Source organism: Poecilia latipinna, unplaced genomic scaffold, assembly GCF_001443285.1.
Source record: "Poecilia latipinna isolate Pla-1442-1.1 unplaced genomic scaffold, P_latipinna-1.0 Scaffold1241, whole genome shotgun sequence".
Lineage (NCBI taxonomy): Eukaryota > Metazoa > Chordata > Actinopteri > Cyprinodontiformes > Poeciliidae > Poecilia > Poecilia latipinna.
Genome location: NW_015113857.1, coordinates 132,981 through 153,122, shown reverse-complemented (window position 1 = coordinate 153,122; position 20,142 = coordinate 132,981). Strand labels below are relative to the sequence as shown.

At 40.4% G+C, this 20,142-nt stretch overlaps 3 protein-coding genes across 3 annotated transcripts; all 3 read right to left on the bottom strand.

Moving 5' to 3' along the window:
* Positions 1–575: 575 nt before the first annotated feature.
* Positions 576–12,727, bottom strand: cd247 (CD247 molecule). Its single transcript, XM_015054262.1, has 8 exons — positions 12,561–12,727; positions 2,264–2,361; positions 1,635–1,679; positions 1,493–1,555; positions 1,379–1,411; positions 1,251–1,304; positions 1,149–1,178; positions 576–1,068 (listed from the first exon to the last, which is right to left on the bottom strand). Exons 1-8 carry the CDS (start codon positions 12,619–12,621, stop codon positions 1,003–1,005), a joined length of 450 nt encoding a protein of 149 aa, XP_014909748.1. The 5' UTR covers positions 12,622–12,727; the 3' UTR covers positions 576–1,002.
* A 685-nt stretch (positions 12,728–13,412) lies between these two features.
* creg1 (cellular repressor of E1A-stimulated genes 1) lies at positions 13,413–15,781 on the bottom strand. Its single transcript, XM_015054260.1, has 5 exons — positions 15,402–15,781; positions 14,884–15,003; positions 14,690–14,803; positions 14,531–14,619; positions 13,413–13,839 (listed from the first exon to the last, which is right to left on the bottom strand). Exons 1-4 carry the CDS (start codon positions 15,696–15,698, stop codon positions 14,533–14,535), a joined length of 618 nt encoding a protein of 205 aa, XP_014909746.1. The 5' UTR covers positions 15,699–15,781; the 3' UTR covers positions 13,413–13,839; positions 14,531–14,532.
* Positions 15,782–16,460: 679 nt separating this feature from the next.
* On the bottom strand, positions 16,461–20,095 carry setdb2 (SET domain bifurcated histone lysine methyltransferase 2). The gene is made up of 11 exons (XM_015054246.1): positions 19,746–20,095; positions 19,275–19,388; positions 19,103–19,204; positions 18,568–18,680; positions 18,238–18,507; positions 17,808–18,130; positions 17,564–17,733; positions 17,244–17,488; positions 17,023–17,169; positions 16,798–16,886; positions 16,461–16,721 (listed from the first exon to the last, which is right to left on the bottom strand). Exons 1-11 carry the CDS (start codon positions 19,774–19,776, stop codon positions 16,535–16,537), a joined length of 1,791 nt encoding a protein of 596 aa, XP_014909732.1. The 5' UTR covers positions 19,777–20,095; the 3' UTR covers positions 16,461–16,534.
* Between the last annotated feature and the right edge of the window lie 47 nt (positions 20,096–20,142).

The following is a 20,142-nucleotide window of genomic DNA, read 5'->3' as shown; positions in this document are numbered from 1 at the left end:
GCCTGGTGGCTGATAAAACACAGAGGAAACCCAGACTTCTGTCTGTGGTTCCAGTCGGTCTCTGGGCTGATCTTGGTCCCTCAGGAGACGGTGACAAATAACCTTTCAGCAAAATATATGAGCTTCACTTAAGTCAATAATTCATTAATATTGATGAAAAAGATCCAGTTCATTTGGCAGATTATTTCACCTATAAAAAAAATTTCTCCATGTTATGAAACAATCTGCCAATGAAATCAGAATTTTATTCCACTGGCAAAATGGAATAAAAGTAAACCTTTATTATGTCCACCAGGGGGCAGAAATGAGCAACAAATGTTTATTTAAGACTCATTTAATCATCAGAAAAAAGCGTTACCTTCATAACGAAGAAGGATTTTATAACATTTTAAAAACGGCAGAAATTCTCAGGAAAACATCAAAAGTTAATAAAACATAAACCATATGAGAAAAGAAATGATAAAAAAAACAGCAGAATGAACAATTAAATTAAACTCTTAAACTTCAGTATCATAATGTTGTCCATCAGAACTCATCTTAATGTTAAACTATGCAACATGTATATCTGGTTTTCTTTTGATTACTATTTTATCTCTGTGATTTTACCGAATGTGTTTAAATTGTCCTTCTTGGGTTTCTGTCCAGCTTTAAACTGACCTCAGGTTCTCCATACTTCACACAGACTTTAGAAGCAGAAACACAAAAACTACTTTATCAGGTTTCCTCCTATATTACATCCTCATACAAATATTTACACAACAATGAAACTTCTCACTTTCTCTACATCAAAAGCTAATTAAAAAGTGGAATTATTGGTTTCCCTTCAATTAAAACTATCATATTTATGAGCTCTAAATTAAAAAAACTGTCATATTTCTGAATTTTAAAGCTCCAAATTTGGCGGAAAAAGTGTAAAATTTCCCAGACGTTAAGGAGCCGTTCGTCTCCAATAAGAGTAAAACTCGGTGCTGATCTGCAGGATTCTTCAGAACCGGTCCGTCGTTAGCGGGCAGGAAGCGGCTGCATCTGCAGGGAGTCGTAGGTGTCTCTGGTGGCCGAGCTCAGACCCTGAAACCAGTCAATCAGTTAATCAATCAGCTGATCAGAGCGAGTGTTGGACGGGTCGGTCCGGTCCGGTCGGTACTCACCTGGTAAACCTGCTCGTTCTTCCGCTGACGCTGCAAAAACAACAGTTTTTAATTCAACCGGTTCCAGAATCTCACCAAACCTCATGGTGTTCAGACGCTCACCTCTCTCTTCACAGGAAGCTCTTTGTACGTCGGTTCTGATCGTTTCTGCAGGCCCTGAAATCCAAAAACAGAACCGGTTAGATAAACATCCCAGAGGTCCCGGCGGTTCTGGAGGGTCAGTTTGGTACCGTGTAGGTGGAGTCATCCGGCGCTCTGCGGTTCTGAGAGACAGAATGAGAAGAAACAAGATGAAGCATCTGAACAGAACACCTTCAGAACCGTGGGCGGACACCGGGACTTACCCGTCCTCGCTCCGGGTCGGTCATCAGCGGCTCGTAGGTGTCACCGGTCGGTCTGCTCAGAGGCTGAACACAGAAACACCATGAAGACGAATCCAAACACAGAAATATGAGCAGCGACACCGAGAGACGGACGGGAACTTACAGCGTAGGTGTTGTCGTCTGAGCCCTTCACTTTGGTTCTGAAGAACTGAAACACAGAAGGTCCAGAATAAGTTTTAAAGCTGCAGTACGTCACTTTGAGAGAAAATATGTTCTTCACATGATGACAGTTTGTCACGAGGCAGATAATCTGTGAAAAGATCGACCTGCACCTGGAGCTGCTGCTGCTAACGAAGAAATGCAGCAAAAACAACCAATCAGAGCCAGGAGGAGGGGCTTAGCGCTGTCAATCAACTCATGTACTCGGTGCTGAATGTGCTAGTGGTGGAGAAACATCTTACTGTTACAGGAAAACCCTTTATCGTTTTCCTTTTTCTACCAAAAACTGAATGATAAATTCTTCAGTTTGGTGTTTTGGTCTCAACCAGTCCTTTTTTTATTTTTTTATTGAAGGATAGTTTTGTTGTTTTGCTTATTTATTTTAGATATTTAAAATGTCTTCCAGTTCTAGTATTAAATGTTTGATAGAATTTAACGTTTATTGAGCTTTAAGAATATGTTCTTGCATCATTATTTTGAAAATATAATAATATTTTCCTGGTTTGGCCCATCAGGTTTGGTAGAACATGTTCCACCTGGTTCTCTTCCTGCTCAGGTTTGTTTTGGACCCACCTTCTCCTTGATGAACATGCCGGTGATGATGAGGCCGTAGAGGCCCAGGAAACCGTCCAGGATGTAGCAGAGCTGAGGGTCAGCGATGCTCAGCGCCTCTGTAGAGGTCAACACACACCGTTAGTCAGGGTCTGGCTGCAGCTGCTAGCATGTGTGTGTGTGTTTGAGCGAAGCTCGGCGGTTTCCTCAGCTGCTTCAGCTCTCGCTGTGGCTCATTAGCTCACAGGTGTGTGTTGGAGTGTGGTTCAGTGTGGGCGTGTGTGTGTAGGTGTGCGTGTGTGTGTGTGCGTCTGTGTGTCAGTCAAACTGAGAGACGCAGCAGAGGCAACCTTCATGTCAGAAACCTCAGCAGAGTTTCAGAGGCGCTCGGCTCTGAACTGAAACAAGCAGGTTCACCAAACCAAGTCTGAGACCAGAGCGAAGACGGCTGAACAGAACCGGAGCGGTTCTGTCTGAGCAAACAGAGAAGGCGACCCAATCTGAGACCGAACCAGAACCTCTGGCTTCTCCAGTAAGAGGGAAAAATCATCTTTGTATGTCAGTTTGTGTTTCTGCTGCTTCTAAAAACAACCAAGATCTTAAAAACCATCCAGCTGTTTTTTAGCAGTAGGTTCAGGATTTTAGTGTTTGGAAAATGAGACGTTTCAAAAACCTCCAACAGGCACTGCCCCATTACCTAGCAACGCCAGCTGAACTCTGCCTGTTACCTAGCAACCCCAGTGGAACTCAGTTTGTTCCCTAGCAACCCAATAAAACTCCAGTGCGCTTGGTCAGCAGGTTTTTTCAGAAAAAGAAAAGACAAGTTTTGTTGTCAAAGTGTCATCCAGAAATCACTTGCTGCATTCTGGTTGGTTGTATAGGAGGCTCCACTACTGCTTTTCAAAGATGTATGTTTGCATAATTGTGCCTCTGTTTTCAGCCCTGTGTGACCAGCAGCAGCTTATCTGGACTTAAAGTGACAAAACGCCCTAAAACAGACTAAAATCTAATTATCAAGAACGATTTTGTGCGAGAAATGTAAAAAACCAAAAACGTCTAACGACGATTAGAGAAGTTCCTGAAATAAGTGACTTCCCATTTGCTCTCATAAACGTTCCTCATCTCTCCTCTGTGTTGGAGAAAACGCGGCGGGTGGATGACCTCATGTACAGTCGATCTCTGGTGGTTCCAGGAAGCTTAATCTTAATCTGTCATCTTTGCTCACAGAAATATAAAAGCTGTCAAAGCAGCTCAGAGCAGCACCGCCCGTCCTCCATCGCGTCGTCATGGCAACGGCGATGTTGAGCATATCATCAGGGTCTCTAGCGGGGGCCAGATAAGAGCGAACAGCAGGAAGTGTGTGATCTGATGACGACCGCAGGGACAGTTTCACATGTTTGTAACACTAAACACTCTAAAGCTGCTCGGGACAGGATTTAAAATATTTCTGCATTAAGCAGAAAACAGATGAGAATCAAAGTTCCTGTCGATAATAAACCAACTCAGACGCTGGACGTGAAAAACATTTCAAAAAGCAGATATGAGACGGAAGGAAAAAAAAACAAAAAAAGAGAAATTAATCTGTAAAACGTCGTTTTTATCTTTTAAAAGGAGCTGAAGCTTTAAATGTTTCAGCTTTTGGTGTTTTAGTTTTAGTTAAAGTTACAAACATCAGAAATAAATAAAACCAACAACGAATCAAAGTTTAAACTATAAACTATATGTGGAAACACATCAACGGAGAGAATAATAATAATAATAATAAAACATCATAAGGGAAATTAAGACTTTTTAAGGTTTTACACTGAAAATAATCATGTTTAAAGTTTTTTGCTGTTTTTTTTAATAAACTCTCTGACTTGGTTTTGTTCAAAGCCAAATTTAAGACACATTTATTTAAAAAAAACCTTTTTATCTTTTTACTTTGCACTATTTCTAATTTATCATGGCTGTATGTGTCGATGTGAGGAGCTGTTAGAAGATTCTGTGTAAATAAAGATTATTTAATTGATTAATTGATTTAATTTTTTGTCCTTATTTAACATAGAAGTTCCTTCAACGTCTCACTTCGGGACAGTCAGAGTAAAAACTACGTCCAGAACAAGACAAATATTTACTTCATAGAACTACTAAATTCTAGTTTTTAGTTATATTAGTAACTAAACTAAGTAATAATTTAGTTACATTTTATCTACATTGTCCATTAAATAAAGTTTCTTAAACTAAACGGAGTAAAAATCGTTTTTATTTCCCATCCAGGCCGTTTGGACCGTTTTTAGCCGCGGCTCTTTTTAAATTTATCATCTGATTTTTGAAAATTTCTAAGAAACTGAAATGATTTTTATATTGATTTTATTTTGTAATTATTTACCGTAATAACAAAATCAGATGTATGGATTATTTAGTTCTTTTTTCTCTTTTCTAATTAAATAAAATCAAGTGAAGGAGAGTTTTCCCTCGTTGACTTGAAACAACAGAGACGCCAAAATGAAGAACATAAACATTCATAGGCAGAAATATGTTTTAAAAACACAACGTTATTTAGACGTTTACCAGTTATTTGTAGTTTTACTGTAACTTTGAAAGTCGACGTTTAAACGGAGAAAATGTGAGAAATTTAAACTTTCTTGGATCAGAAATTAAATTATTTTTTTTCAGTGTTTCAGTTTGTTTTATTAAAAAAAACATTAAAAGAGAATTTTACTTCTGTTGTAAAATTGAACAAAAAATTAAAGTTGTGATATTTGATCTGGTTCAAAATGATAACATTTTTATTTTAAAAGTGCAAAACGTTCGTCTGTTTGTTTTAATAGTTTGGATTAAAATAATTAAAGTGATATTTAACAATAACAGGTGATGCTTCATGTTTCCAAACGACTAAAGCTGCTCTGACGCTGCTCAGTGTTTACTGGGTTTACTGGGTTTACTGGTCATGATGATGCGTTTCTGTTTTCTCCTCCTGCCGTTGGAAACAGAACAAAGTTTCCAGTGAAGCAGAGCCTGATGAAGACCATCTGCAGACGAAAACACTCAGTGGAAACGACGGATCATTTCACTCGGCGCTTCTTCGTGAATCATCATTTCTCTGCAGATCAGCGTTTCCAGGCTGAGTTTCCATCACAGCAGGGCTTCCCTGCACGTCCATCCTCAGCTGACAGTCGGTCAAAACGAGTGGAGCTGCGGAGCTTCAGGCTCATTAGCTGATCATTAACACCTGCTGAGAAAAGCCTCAGCGTTCAAGAAGCGTCGACGGCTTCCTGAACGAAACAACAGCCATCAGCCTGTTGCAACACATCTGTGAAAACACAGAAATGATTTTATCTGCTTCTGAAGCCCCTCGTCTCCTTCAAAGAGACGCTGCATCGATAGAAAACCTTCGATCTGAGCATCAAGACGCCCGGTTTGCATGTCGGGGCGTAAAAATGCAGAAATGAGGGAAATCAGAAAGAAGAGAAACGACAGCGTGAAGAGAGGAAACGTCAGGTTCAACAGAAACGAGAGAAACTATTTAATACAGCAACAGTTTAGCCTTCAGTTTTTATACAATCAGGATTCATTTGTGATCATTGTTACGTTTAAATCTAGTTTGATTTTCGGACTGCGCAGTAAAACCTGTCAGACTGACGGAGCAGAAAATAAAGAGTTTAACTGATGACATGAACATCCAGCAGGAAGTGTAGCGAATGAAGACGATTTATTTCAGTTCATCGTTGAGTTTATTGTTCAGTTTTTACATTGTTACATGTAATTTTGGCTAATTATTACATTAAGTTACATTTTTAAGACGTAAAAACAAATTATGTCAAACACAATTATGTGTTTGATTTTCAGACTAGATCAAACTACACAGTAAAACCTGTTAGATTATTTACTTTCCAAATAAAGATTTCTGGTCTATTTTAACTTATTACAGCCGAAATGGTAAAAATTACACATTGACTGTAGTTTTATCTGCACATAAACATCCAGCAGGATGTAAATAAAGACGGAAATAAAACTAAAATGGCTCCTTTAGAGGTAAACGATAAAATCCTCAGTTTATCGTTGAGTTTTTATATAATTAGGCTTCATTTCTGCTAATTATTATATTAATTTACATCTTTCAGTCAAATCTAGTTTGATTTTCAGATTAGATCATCCTGAGCAGTAAAACTAGTCAGATTAACGGAGCAGAAAATAAAACTTTTAACTGCAGTTACATCCAGCAGGAAGTAACGAATAAAACCTGAAATAAAACTAAAACGGTTCAAACAAATCCTGAGCTTATTGTTGACTTTTTTGAATAAATAAGCTTCATTTTATCACATTTTTACATTAAATAGATTATTTCCTCATGTAAATCTCACTATAAGGCGTTAAACGAACCATCTGGACTGAATCGACTCGCTGCAGATCTTCAAACTAGAAGAAGATGCAGAAATGAATCTTTCTGTTTTAAACTGAATCTGAACCTGCAGTCGTCTCTGAGAGAGACGAGGAAAGTCAAACAGGAATCCCACAGGGTGTCTTCTTGGCCCACTTCCTCTTCAGCTCTGTGGTTGGCAGAACAACTTCTCTACTTCTGCCTCATGTGAACTGAGAGTGACATCAGATCACAAAACGGAGCTTTTTCAGGCTGAATTTGTCTCAGATTTCACCGGAATCAGTTTTTGCTCCTCATCTGACGAACAGACAGGAAGTGGATTAATATTAATGAGGGGCGCCGAACTCAGAGCTGCATTGGTGCAGACGTACGCAGAGGATGAGATCTTATCACCGCGTGACATTTTACAGGCTTCTAAAATAGATACAAACATTAAAATAAGAAGCCTCGAAGTACAAACTGTTACAAATAGTTGATTTGTTTAAAACTGGGGCTCCACAGGGACGTGAACTCGGATCACTTAGATTCAGTTTTACAGGGAAAAGTTTTCTAACGTGGCTAAACTAAGAAAATGAAACATTTCTTCAATTATTGAAAGTTACAGAAACTGACAAAACAAAGTGTTTAAAAACAACGCTGGGTTCTGTTAAGTCCAGTTGATGGGATTAACCCCTTAAATCTCCTGCAATTTTTACCAAAACGCCTGAAAAATAAAAAAAAAAGTGCGCTAGCGGATGAAACCTGATTAATAGACGCAACTGAGGGAGATTTAAAAGGTTTTCAGCAGCAGATTATGTTGGATTATGGACGGATTATTTGGGTTATGGTTTAGTTTTTGTCAGTCTACAGTTTGTGTTGCTTATTATCTGTATTAGTTTTTTTCTTCTTTATATGTTTTGTTTTTGAAGCATTGTGAGTTTTAAGTTGTGAATTAAAGCCTTGTGGATCTCGTTGTTTTGCATTTCTAAGTGGTTTCACAAAAACTTTTACTGTTTGCTGTAAATCCTCTCCGTTCAGTAAAAAATGCATGATGGGATTTCTCAGAATGGGGAATTTAAATTTCTCTCTTCACTCTGACAGAGAGAAAAACCTTTCACCTGGTTTCAGCTTCGGGTCGGAAACTTTGACAGAACCTGATCTGGTGGTCCACCTTTGGTCCAGATGCCTGCAGGCGGCGAGGCGAACGAGACGCAGGAAGGAGAGAAAAACGTTTAAACTACGGGATAAACTACCAGATAAACTACCAGATAAACTACTGGTTGAACTACGACCCAAACCTGTCTCACCTGTTCTGTTCAGAACTGATTCTAGTGAAACTTTGGACTCCACAGAACCGGGCCCAGTTCAGTACCAACCTCCACATGTGTCTAACAAACATTAGCTGCTGGATTAGTTGGGCTCTCTGCTCCGGTGAAATCAGCTGCGCCTTTAAAGCAGCTGTTCCTCTGGAGCAGCGATAGGTGGCACCGCTTTAGTCTTCTTCATCTCTTTAAATTAAGGGCTAATGCTGCTAATTAAATGCGACCGCAGTCGGACTTTTATTTGAATCGACCCGCAGAGAAGAAGAACGGAGACGTCGGGAGTTAAGATGGCCGCCGTCTATTGTCTAAAATGGATCAGAGCCGACAGAACCGTCGCCTACGACGGCGCATTGGGGTCGTTGTAGATGAAAGAAAAAAGGAGTAAATTTCACCAAAAAAAATTTTCTACAAAAAACAAGAACATTTCTAAATTTAAAAATGGAAAATTGACTAGAAATGTTTCAAATTTTCCAGAAAAAAACATGGAAATTTCTGAGTTTCAAAAGTCAAAAAAAGTTCAGTAATTTCAAAGTTTTTTTTCTGAGATTAATCTCAAACTAAGCTTTTCAGAAAATTTACAATGTTTTAAATATATAAATGTTCTTGTTTTTTCTTGTTTTAAACAAAATATTAATTTGTTTAAAACTTAGAAAGTTCTGAATTTTTTTCTCAAAAATTTGAGATTGATCTCAACATTTCAGAGCGTTTCGTTGGGAGGGTTAGCAAATTTACGGCTTTTCAAATTCATTAATTTCTTTTTTTTTTCCTAGAAAGCTTTTGCTGTCACACGCAGAATTTTTTTTCTAGAATACTTGTTTTATAATTCAGATTTGTAACTTTTTTCCTTGTTTTTTTCTAGAACATTTTCATGTTCAAACTCAGACATTTCCTAGATTGTTCTAGAAAGTTTCTGAGATTAATCTCAAACTTTCTGAGTTTTTCAGTGGATATTTTCTCCTGTCTTTTTTTTCCCTAACTGCCAGCAGACGAAGGAAGCTGGAAGTCCTTTACTGCAGCCTCTGGCCCGGTTCTGACCCGGTTCTGTTTGGATGTGGACCTGTCGGCGTTAGGATGTGATGGGTTCACTGACTGCTTTCATCACTTCATCATCATCATCATCTCCAGCCTGTTGTTTACGTCCAGGTTCCAGATTACGCCACAGGTAAGGATGAAATGCTGATCTGGGTTTTCCCGGCTGTGATTGTGGAAACGTTGTTGATATTGAACTCGTCTTCAGAAGATGGCGGCGCTTCGTGTTTCCTCCTCTGACTATCTGCTTCATCTCCATGAAGCTCTGCGGTCGCACCGTTGGCAGTTTACCCAACACACCTGAAGCCTGAATCCAGGACGCCGCGGCGCCCCAGCAGCAGACATGTTGAGGCGTTTTCACCTCGCTCTCCCTGTCCAACATGGCCGCCGAGCTCTCAGCTCGTTCTGCTGCCTGTTATCAGCTGCAGCCGTGTGGTTCTGGTCACTTTATCGGACCGCAGAGCCGATGTTCAGATGAGAGAGGAAAACCACAGAGCTGCTTTCTGAGAGGCGGATTAACACCGCTGGCTCAACGGCTCTGAGGCAGAGGCTGCAGAGCAGAGTCCAACAGAACCGGGTCCATCAGAGCCGGGTCCAACAGAGCCGGGTCCATCAGAGCCGGGTCCAACAGAACCCAGCAGAACCGGGCCCATCAGAACCAGGTCCATCAGAACTGGGCCCATCAGTACCGGGTTCTTCAGAACTGGGTTCAGCTTCTAATCAGAAGATAAACTACTCAGGTGTAAATTTAACGTTAAAAATCTGTTGATTATCAGCAGATCAGTTTCTCTTATGAACAGTTATTAGTTATTAAATAATGCGATGCAGTAAAAACAAACAGGTTTAAGTTATTAAACTTTATTCCTGGTTAAATGTTTATTTTATAAGGCGCCTCAATTATCTGCAGTTTTCATTGATAATCTTTTATTTCTTGCCTCTGTCGCCTTTAGCGGGTCGGATCTCCTGCTGAATAATTAACGTTTATTTTCCCTGGTTTTAAATGTCGTTAAATTTAAAACCAGTTTCTGCACGTTAAACCCGACAGAACCTTTACTGGACCCGGATCTGGTTCTGGTTGTCTTTCATTAAACTTAACTCTAAGTTTTATCTGGTTTAAGAACATTTAGTGTTTAAATAGTTTAAAGCTTTTTTCTAAACTGGTTCAAATTCAAACAAATTAAAATAATTTATTCCAGTTTAATATTAATACTGACGCATTCAGACCCAAATGGACCTGACCGACCCGGTCCAGAAACCGGGCCGTCAGGCCCAGCGCTTCTGAAGATTTATACGATGAAAAGTTTTATTCTCTCCATTTATTGTTTATTTCTGTAGAACCTGACTCACAGTTTGGTTTTATTTGTCTAATTTTAATACGTTTTTATTAAAATCTCATTTTATGTTAAACCTCAAACTTCGATTCACTAAATCTATAAAGTGACTTTCTAACATCAGAAATGTTATTTTTGCAAAATTACATTTAATGTCTTGTAATTTTGTGCTTAAATTGTTTTTTATGGATTTAACTGACATTAAACACCTAAATGTGGATTTATTTATATTTTAGCCCTAAATGCGTTTAATCTCATCGGCTGTGATTAAGTTTATTTTATTTGTTTGCTTCATAATTTGGATTTATTTCATGCACAGGTTTAATAACTTAAATCATAAACTAAGTGAATAAATCATTTAGTTTAAGGAAACTACTTAGTTAGTTTAAGTTTTTATACTAAAGATTTGATGAACTAATTTGCCGCGTGTTTTTACTGAACTAAAAAAATAGAATATTTTGAATGAAATCTATTAAAATTATTTTAATTTTTAAATATTATACTTCTCTGAATGTTTAAAAAACTTTATCTTAAAGATGCCAAATAAATATTAAAAATAAAATCCCTTTAAAAACACAAACGTTTGTCTTTAGTTCGACTCTCTGGATGCTAATCCAGTTTGCGAGCTAAATGCTAACAACCGCTGAGTCACTGCTGTTCGTCTGCGGTTAAACTTAATGTGGGTTTTTTTAACGTCATTATTAACCTCATTGATCAAAAAATGACTAAAACAGAAATAAAAATGCATGCTGGGTATTTTATATTTAATCTCTCTGAAACCAGATAAAATTAGCATAAAACATGGCCGCCAGAATCTACGCACATCTTTAACGACTGAAGGTTTTCTCTGGAGTTTTGTTTTTTTAAATAACAGAAACATGCTTTCATTAGAACGTTAAACTATTGTTACATTTTTTAATACATTTTTAAAATATTTTCTGTGTTTGGAAGCAGGTTTAACACTTAAGCAGCTGCCGGCTGATTAAATGTTTTTATCGACGCGGGTTCAATTCAAATCGATAACCTTTATTTTTCAACAAGGTATTCGCTGAACTGATAGATATGTTTAGGTAAAATCTTATGTTTCTTCACCTTTAAAATGTCGAGGCTCAGATTTGATCAACTAAATTTAATAATTAAACAAATGAAGGATCACATGTTTGGAGAAGATGGAGGAAAATAAGTCATTCTTTAAAAACTGTTTATTTTTCCTAATTTTGAAAACTTGATTAAACACTGAGACATTAGCAGAGCTGTTGTAACTTCTTGTAACATGCTTCAAAACTTTAATAAAATCTTTCTTTAGCTGCTTCACTGGTTGAACTTTGAGATATTTTCAGTAATAAATGTGACGTTACGTCGCTGGTAAAATGAAAGAAATGTATCATAACTCAGGTTTGATACATTAAATGTATGGCTTTTGAATTATTTTAAAATTAAAGGGTTAAATATTTGGAAAACATAGTAAAAAAGGTAAAAAAAACCGAAAAGAAAAGAAGGTAAACTGTTATATAAATGTTTGCTTTGAGGGGAAGGAAAGAGTGACTTACTGTTTGCAGCACAACAGGAGTGTTTTTATGGAGTTCATGATAATTTAATTTAAGGCCTTTTCTTTCTTAATTTGAAGTTTGAGCCAACGTCGACATATTTCTCTTCTGTTGTCAAACATAAAATATCTTTGTTGATGCTAATCATGTTTGTTTGCTAACATGCTAAAGTTTAAAGAAGTTTGCTGCAGTTAAATGTGCAGTGGATACATCATGACTACTGGAGGTTTGTTTAATCAATTTAAGTCTTAAATATTAAAGTTTAGGAAACAAAGGGAGGAAACTTTTAACTTGGTTCTGTAAGAAAAAGAAGAAACAGGATCAAAGATGGCCGCCAGAGGCTGTGCTCATCTTTGGCTTCTTTTTCTGGTCGAAGTTTTAAGACTGAAAACATCTCTGCTTTCAGAAAACAACCAAAACATTTTAATATATACACATAAAATTCAATAATGAGGCAGAAAAAGGATTTTTTAAAAGAATTCAGTTTTTTAAAAACACTTTAACGACTTGTTTTTGGATCTAAACAGCAGAAACACGCCTGTTTCTTTTTTAAATTTCCTGAAAATGAATTTCTTATAAAACAAAAACAAACTTTTTTTTGTTTTACAAGTCTTTTTTTCATCCTGAACCAGCAGCAGGCTGCCAGCGGTCGCTTTCATTTGACGCTTCAGCGTTAACGTCCTAGTTAAATCCAACCAGCTGTCGGACTGAGTTCTGCTCTCAGGTGAGCGGCGGGGCGATGCCTACCTGCGGAGGGCAGCAGCGAGGCGACGACCAGCAGGCCCAGTACCCGGTTCTGGAGCTCCATCTCAGACCAGTGTCCCCAGTAGGTGCAGGTTGTTCAGAGCGCTCTGAGTCGTGCAGCGGCAGCAGCGAAGTGAGGCGTCTTCCTCTGCAGCGCGGTGATGAAACGGGACAGGAAGTGGTGAGGAGCTGCTGTGCCAGGTGACACAGCGACACACTTCTCCCACACACACACCGCCCCGCTCTGCTCACACACGGAAACACCAATTCAGCTGAAACACACACTCTGCCTCAGAGATGTTTACCTCCAGTGAGCTTCAATCTGCAGAGCCGACCGGCAGCATCATGCTGCGGGCCGGATCACTACCTCACACCACATTTATGACATTATTACAGATAGAAAATAATACAAACTCTGATATGTTTCAGCTAAAAATCTTTATTTTTCTTTTTAAAAATACATCTGATTTTCTAAAAAAGTATGAAAATATATTCTGACAAACAAACTGAAATACTGACTTATTCTGTTTACTAGGTGATAAAACATCAGATTTGAGCCCTGAATGTAAAAGTGGAGACATTTTGTTAAAGATAAAAACACAAACATGATCACAAATTCACATTTAGACGTTTAAAGTGAATAAATTTAGTCTAACTGAGTTTAAACCATTAATTCCTAATTAATGCTCCACCTTTCTATCGCTATGAACCATGGGAAATGTAGTAAGAAAAGTGCACAATACTGAGTAAGTCATATTCAGAAGGTCAAAGGTCAAACAAGAGAATCACTCAGAGAACTTCTTAACACTTTGGTTCATAATAAAACTTAATATTAAAGCAAATATTCAAATAAACCTCTTTAAAGTGCTTTTAATGGCGTTAATAATCAGCCCAATGTCTCCACCCAGTGGTCACAGCTCGGAACTACAACTTTGTAAAATCATATTTTTTCTGTTTAGCAAAATTATTTTTTGTTTATTAATGTTTAAATATCATTAATTATTAATGTTATGACAAAATTTGTCAAAAAGATTAATATTGTTCTGATTTAAAATCTATAATTTGATATAAAACTCTCTCTGATTCAGCAGCCATTTAATTAATGCTGATTGATTAGTGCTGATTAATTAATTGATTGATCCGAGGAAGCCGAGGTGGAACAATTTGAAGAGGAAGAGAGGAAGAGAACTGGCTGAGGATGACTTCATCATCATCATCATCATCATCATCATCATCATCATCATCATCATCATCACCACCACTCCAGGTCAAAGGTTGATTCCTGAACACAAAAATAATTTATTACTGATTTTCTGATTGTTTTATTGTCATATGGATATTATTACAATATTCAGTAATACAATAAATATCATTACATCATAATATCCAATTATTAATATAAATAATATTAATATCTCTAGTAATGTTATTTATAATGGTTTAATTATAAATTATTTTATTCATGATTAAAATCAGTGTTCTATTAAAATTGTATTTTTATTTAATGTTATATAACTTAAATCATATTCTAATATTATATCATAATCAGTGTTACACAATTTTTTATTTAATTAATATTTATACTTCATAACATTAATGTTAGACATTACGTATTCAGTAATGCATTATATATAATTAATTATATTATTACAATTGATTTTACTTTAGTTTTATTTTAATTTATTTATTTAAAATTTAAGTAGCAATGTATTACTATGAACTTTATTATTAATATCATGACATTGTCATTATAGTTAATTGTAAATTGTTACGTTTTTTTAAACATTTTGTTACATTTAACATGTAATAATTAAATATTTCCTTATAATTTTTACTAACATTTTAGAAATGTATACGTTTCAATGTTTACAAAAAGGATTTTTTAAATTAAGAAATGTTTCTTCAAACCAGAATGGTTCTGGTTAAGGACTACAAACGGCAAATAAAGAACTACAAGGACCAGCAGTTCTCACCGTCAGTGGTGCTTCCTGTGTGGCGCCGCCTGGAAATATTCATCTGGAGAAACGACCTTCACCCCACCGAAGTAATCCAGCACCCACACCTGGAACGAGACAGGGGTCAGAGCCTGGGCTGGACAGAACCGGTTCTGATGGTTCTGGTGGTTCTGGTACCTGAGTGATGTTGAACTTGGCGAAGAACCAGTTGTGGTCCGTGGGCCAGTCGATCATCTCCGGGTGTCGGCTGAACAGAGCTTTCTTTGCGAAGTCCGCCTCAGTCCCGTTCACCTGGAACACAGCGGGGTCAGAGGTCATGTGAGCCCCTGGGTGTACCTGGGTTTACCTGGGGAACAGGTGAGTGTTGGTACCTGCAGGACGGATCCAGACAGGATGATGTGAGCGCAAAGCGGGCTCTGAGGGTCAAAGCCCTGCTGCTTGCAGTAATCAGTCTGGGCCAGAGACATGGACAGAGACGCCTGGGGGTTCACCTGGAGGTCAAAGGTCACGCTTTATTAATAACTCATATGAGATAAGTTAATAAGTAAAAATATTTTATACTAGTGCATAAACATGTTTTAATGTGTAAAATTATATATATGCATTTTTATTTCAAGGCATTTTTTTGTATAAATATTAAGAAAATATTTTAAATATTTGTAATGATAAAATGAAAATTACTAATTAACATTTTACATACGCATATGTTATATTTAAATAATAAAAATATTAATTTATTTAAACGCCAGCAGTCGGTTGTTATGGGACCTGATCACGTGACCCGATCTCCAAACTGCTGCGTCACTGTTTATAAAACATGCTACGTCATGCCGGAGCCCAACGTCACGTGACGTTTGTTTGTGTAACAGAACCTGTGTCGTCCGTTTACCTGTAGGTCCTGGACCGACACCTCCATGTGGGTCAGGTACATGTACGGGACCCCGGAGCTGGTTCCGTGGGGCCCGTCGCTCACCGAGAAGACGTTGGAAAACGGCTGACCCACCACTGGCTTGTGGCTGGAGATGGTGGCCATGGAGGCCCAGTCACACTGGTGGGCGATGAAGCGGGCCACCCGGGCCACCTGGTCGTGAGGAGGGATCTGGACCCGGCAGGAGGAGGAGCCGAGTCCAGCCCAGGAGAGGCCGAGGAGGAGGAAGAGGAGAGTAGGCCGCAGAGCGGAGCTCATGGTCGGGTCGGTGTCAGCAGGACAGTCGGTCACACGGAGCCGAGGAACAGATATAAACAGAACGCCAACTTCCGCTCCCGACTTTCCCAATAAAACCACTTCCGGGTTTCACAATAAGAGCTCAGTGTGTGTAAATATTCAGAACTGTAATTTCTAAATAAATATTGACTGTAGTGGAAACTTAAAACCATTTATAAAAGAAACAGCCAGGTGGAAAACTTTTTACATTATTTCATTAATGTCAGAGAAAAATAAAAGTTAGAAAGTAAAAAAAAAAAAAAAAAAAAAAATTTTTTATATAAACAGATAATTTGAGTTTAAGTAAAAAAACAAGTAAAAAGAAGAACATTGCTAGAAAAGCCTTAGAAATTTGTACGTTTGAAAAATCAAACATTGTCTGAGTTTCAAAAGTGGAAAATGTTCCACTTGAAACTCAAATTTCCAAAGTAAGTTCTAGGGAAAAAAAATAGGAATCCCAAAATTTAGGTTTTTCTTGGTGGAAATATACTCCCTTTTTTACATGCATAATGGCCCTGATAAACTGCCATAAAATTACATCCAGACTGTTAGAAGGTAAATATGTTGAAATGGCCAAAAAAAGGTGGCTTGTCACGATTTCATGATGCTCCTTTGTTTTCAGTTTCAAAATAAGAGAAGTTTTAATCAAATCAACAAAAGAATAAAATCTACAAACATTTCAAAGTACTTTATTAAAACATTTTTTTCAATTACACAACGTCATAAATAACAAATAAGCTCAAACAGATTTTAAATTCCAAAGATTTTATTACATTAACACATTTAGAATATAAACCAGAAAAAAACTGCAGCATAAATCAGTTTTCCTCTGTCTCGCCTGGACCTTCAGCTGCACAGACGTTACACAGCTTCTCCTCCAGGTGGAGCCATCCCTGGCAACCGTTGCTACGACAGAGACAAGGCACTTCCTGTTCCTGCTCCGAGCTGGAGGTGTGAGCGTCAGAGGAATAGTTCCAGGTGAGCTCAGTGCCGGCTTTCACCACCCTGATGGACACAAAACGCATGAAAACACACATGAGGGTAAAAAGGGGAGAGGCTTACAGTGACTCCTCCCCCTCACCTGTTGGTGAAGAAGGCAATGACGGGGAAGGCGGGGTCATGGGAGTCCGTGAAAACGTTCTGGATGAACAGGTTGGGCTGGCAGCTGTGCTGTGGGCCGAATTTAACATACAGTAAATAAATGAATGAATATATTCCATCAAATCAGTGAAATAGCAAGCCAATGGTTGCTTGACTTTCATTTTTGCTTCCACTCAACTTTCCATGAACATTCCTCCAGACTCACATTGATGAAGCGCCCGACGTTTCCCTCCTTACTGGCGTCGATGAAGCAGACTTCCTCTCTCTCTGGTCCTCGTTTGAAGCTCGTTGGGCTGCCATCATCCTGGCTGTCCATTGCCACGGCAACCCTCACCTCAGACAGGCCTCCGACCTGCAGAACCAGAACCAGAAGACGTCATCCGGCATCAGTATCTCACCAGGAAAACCATCCTGGACGGAACAAACCTGGTCTTGGTTCTGAGTGGCGCCGCTGGACTCGCCGGGTCTCTGGATCACCGGGACGTGCTGCGTGGAGGGGGCGGAGCCTGGCAGAGGGGGCGGGGCCTCCAGCAGGTCGCTGCGCGCCTCCAGGATGGGCGGGGCCAGCCACTCTGTGACGACCTCCACCTCGTCATCAGATGGCAGCTCGGCCCGGGTCAGCTTGGGAGGCAGCGGCTCTGTGGGGCTGTGGGCCCGCTGCAGAACCAGACCTGTTAACAGAACCAGACCTGTTAACAGAACCACAAGTTCATTCGTTTATATATTTATACTGGGAACCAGCCGACCTGCGTAGATGCAGACGAATGTGCCTCGGTCCAGGTCGTCACGGCAACGGACCCCCCATCCCCGGTCCTCGGTCTCAAAGACCTGGAGGCGAACTCTGACACCTCTCTGGACCAGGCGGTTCTGGCAGCGGGCCCGGTCGCAGCCGCACCACGGACCGCACTCAAACAGGCTGGAGGAAGAGGAGGAGTAATGAGGAAGAGTTAGTGAGGAAGAAGAGGGTGAGGCGGTCCGGCCCGTTCTTACCCTGACTTGACCGGTTCCAGCAGCCGCTGGTGGCTGTAGCCCCGCCCACCGGTAGTCATGGTGACGCAAGCGCAGAGCCGTGCGTCACTGCAGCCGTCTCTGCAGTCGCAGCAGGTGTTGAACAGCGCGGCGCCGCGGCTCAGGAAGCAGCCATGCGGCCAGCGGTCCTTCCGGTACCGGAAGCCCGCGGGTCGGGCCTGGCCCTCCCCCACCACCAGCTCCACGGGAACAGGCTCCGCCCCCCGGCTCAGGTCGGCCCGTGGCTGAGCCGGCAGAGGGGTCGGGTCCAGCTGCACCAGGTGGTTGAAGGTGAAGAAGTCCACCTGCAGAGGGGACAGAACCGGGACAGGACCGGGTCAGACAGGGTCAGAACACGTCAGAGTGGGTCAGAGAAGATCAGAGCGGGCTCTCAGGTCCGGTTCTGGTTCACCTGCAGGACGTCGTAACTCTCCGTCGCCGACAGGAAGGACTCGACGTCCTGGAAGTTCCTGAGGCTCTGCCCACACGGCGTCTTGTAGATGACATCCCAGTCGCCCCCGGCAACAGCTGCGTCCAGGCCATCTGTGCCGGTTCCGGTCGGGGACGCCAGCGGCATGGCGCTCAGCCTCTTGAAGCCGCATAGCAGCGGCACCTTCAGCGGGTTCTGGCCGTACAGCAGCGAGCTGGACTGGGGGGTTCTGGGTAACCCGGGCAGGCAGGCCTGGGAACACACAGAGGTCAGAGGTCATCCCGTCACCGGGCCGGTTCTACTCCTCCTTACCTTGCAGCAGGGGTGAGGATGGTACTGCAACTGGACCGGTGCCAGCGGAGGCAGCAGCTCCTCTCTGCCTGCAGGGGGCGACAGTCCATTGAAATGAGCCGGCAGCAGCCCTCCTGCAGACACAGCCGGTCAGTCAGAACCAGACCAGAACCAACACACAGCTGGACACACACATCATACTTTAATGATCCACAAAGGAAGGACGTTTGTAGCAAATAATAATAACAAAACAAAACAATAATAAAACAATAAAAAACAGTAGAAAACAAGAAAATCCTGCATATATATTAATTGTGGTGTACCACAGGGATCTACACTGGGATATCTACCTTTTTTATGTAAGTTAATGATTTTACTATGATTTAGATTAGATTCTTATTTTATATTAGAGAGCTGTTACAGTCATAACACAAACCCAATTTATAGTTAAACTTATTGAAATTGATAGAGAACAATGTTTTAAACTTTATGTAGGAAGATCATAAAACTTAAACAATATTCAAAACAGATTTATTTGTATAGAGAAGTTAAGTACCTGAACCAATGACCACCTGGACCACGGAGGAGTCCTGGTCCGGAGGAGACCCGAGAGGAACGCAGTCCAGACACTCCAGCAGCCTCTGGGCCTGGACGTACTCTGAAACAGAGCCAGCATCACACCAGAACCACCCAGGACAGTCCGGACCCCAGCCAGAACGGACCAGCACCTTTATCTAGCGCCGTCTTCCTCTGCAGGGCCTGCTTCAAGTGGTCCAGGTACTGGAAGACCCCGGTGAAGACCCGCTCCACGTCCTTCTCCGCCCAGAAGCTTTTCGCCCTCTCTGAAGAACCGAGACCAGCAGTTAGCTGCAGAACAGACACTGCGCCCTCTGCTGCTAGCATGTGGGAAGGTGTGAATACGTTCAGAAATGAAATGTTCAGGTTTTTTTTTGATTAAATAAATAAGACACAGAAATAGATAGAACTCTAAAATAAGGTTCAGATTGCCCTGAAGAACTGCGGCTGACTTGCCCTGACCAATATGGCGGCTATAAGCATCATTCAGACCGGAATCTGTAGTTAGAAATCAGAGTTCTAACAGACAAAAATGAATTTTTGTCTAGTTTAAACCATCTAGCTGCCCAGTGTGACCAGTTATCTCCCAGTTTCAGGGGCTTCAGGGGGCTCCACAGTCTTACCCACATCCCGTGGATCCAACACGTCCCCCATGTCCACAGACAGCGAGTAGCGCTAAGCTAGCTCCAGTTGAGAACACAAAGACCGAGTTTGTGCTGGTACCGATCCACTCTGACTCAGAGCGCTAACGGCTGATTCAGAGCTAAACCTAAATCATAGCATTAACCGGAAATCAGCCCCGCAGTTACCGGAAAAACGGTTTAAACACCAGATTAGATCCAATTTAACGACAAACCAACACAATCTGCAGAATGGTTTATGCCTGGAAGCTTCTTGGTTCAAGCGGGCCGCCGTACAAAGAGTGGTTGTATTCCCTTAGTTTTGTCTGACAGGTATAGTTTTATATTTAAAATACATTTGGCGAAATTTGCAGTAAATTTAAAAACTATCCACCACGAA

What these genes read in the sequence shown, in the direction of transcription:
- creg1 (XM_015054260.1), bottom strand. Translation starts at nt 15,698, where the DNA reads ATGAGCTCCGCTCTGCGGCCTACTCTCCTCTTCCTCCTCCTCGGCCTC. An exon ending in TGTCGGTCCAGGACCTACAG is followed by an intron (nt 15,004 to 15,401) that starts GTAAACGGACGA and finishes TTTGACCTCCAG; the next exon opens with GTGAACCCCCAGGCGTCTCT. An exon ending in CCAAGTTCAACATCACTCAG is followed by an intron (nt 14,620 to 14,689) that starts GTACCAGAACCA and finishes GTCTCGTTCCAG; the next exon opens with GTGTGGGTGCTGGATTACTT.
- setdb2 (XM_015054246.1), bottom strand. Translation starts at nt 19,776, where the DNA reads ATGGGGGACGTGTTGGATCCACGGGATGTGG. An exon ending in ATCCTCACCCCTGCTGCAAG is followed by an intron (nt 18,508 to 18,567) that starts GTAAGGAGGAGT and finishes GTGTGTTCCCAG; the next exon opens with GCCTGCCTGCCCGGGTTACC. An exon ending in CTGGAACCGGTCAAGTCAGG is followed by an intron (nt 17,734 to 17,807) that starts GTAAGAACGGGC and finishes CTCTTCCTCCAG; the next exon opens with CCTGTTTGAGTGCGGTCCGT.
- cd247 (XM_015054262.1), bottom strand. Translation starts at nt 12,621, where the DNA reads ATGGAGCTCCAGAACCGGGTACTGGGCCTGCTGGTCGTCGCCTCGCTG. An exon ending in CGGATGACTCCACCTACACG is followed by an intron (nt 1,305 to 1,378) that starts GTACCAAACTGA and finishes TTTGGATTTCAG; the next exon opens with GGCCTGCAGAAACGATCAGA. An exon ending in AGCTTCCTGTGAAGAGAGAG is followed by an intron (nt 1,179 to 1,250) that starts GTGAGCGTCTGA and finishes TTGTTTTTGCAG; the next exon opens with CGTCAGCGGAAGAACGAGCA.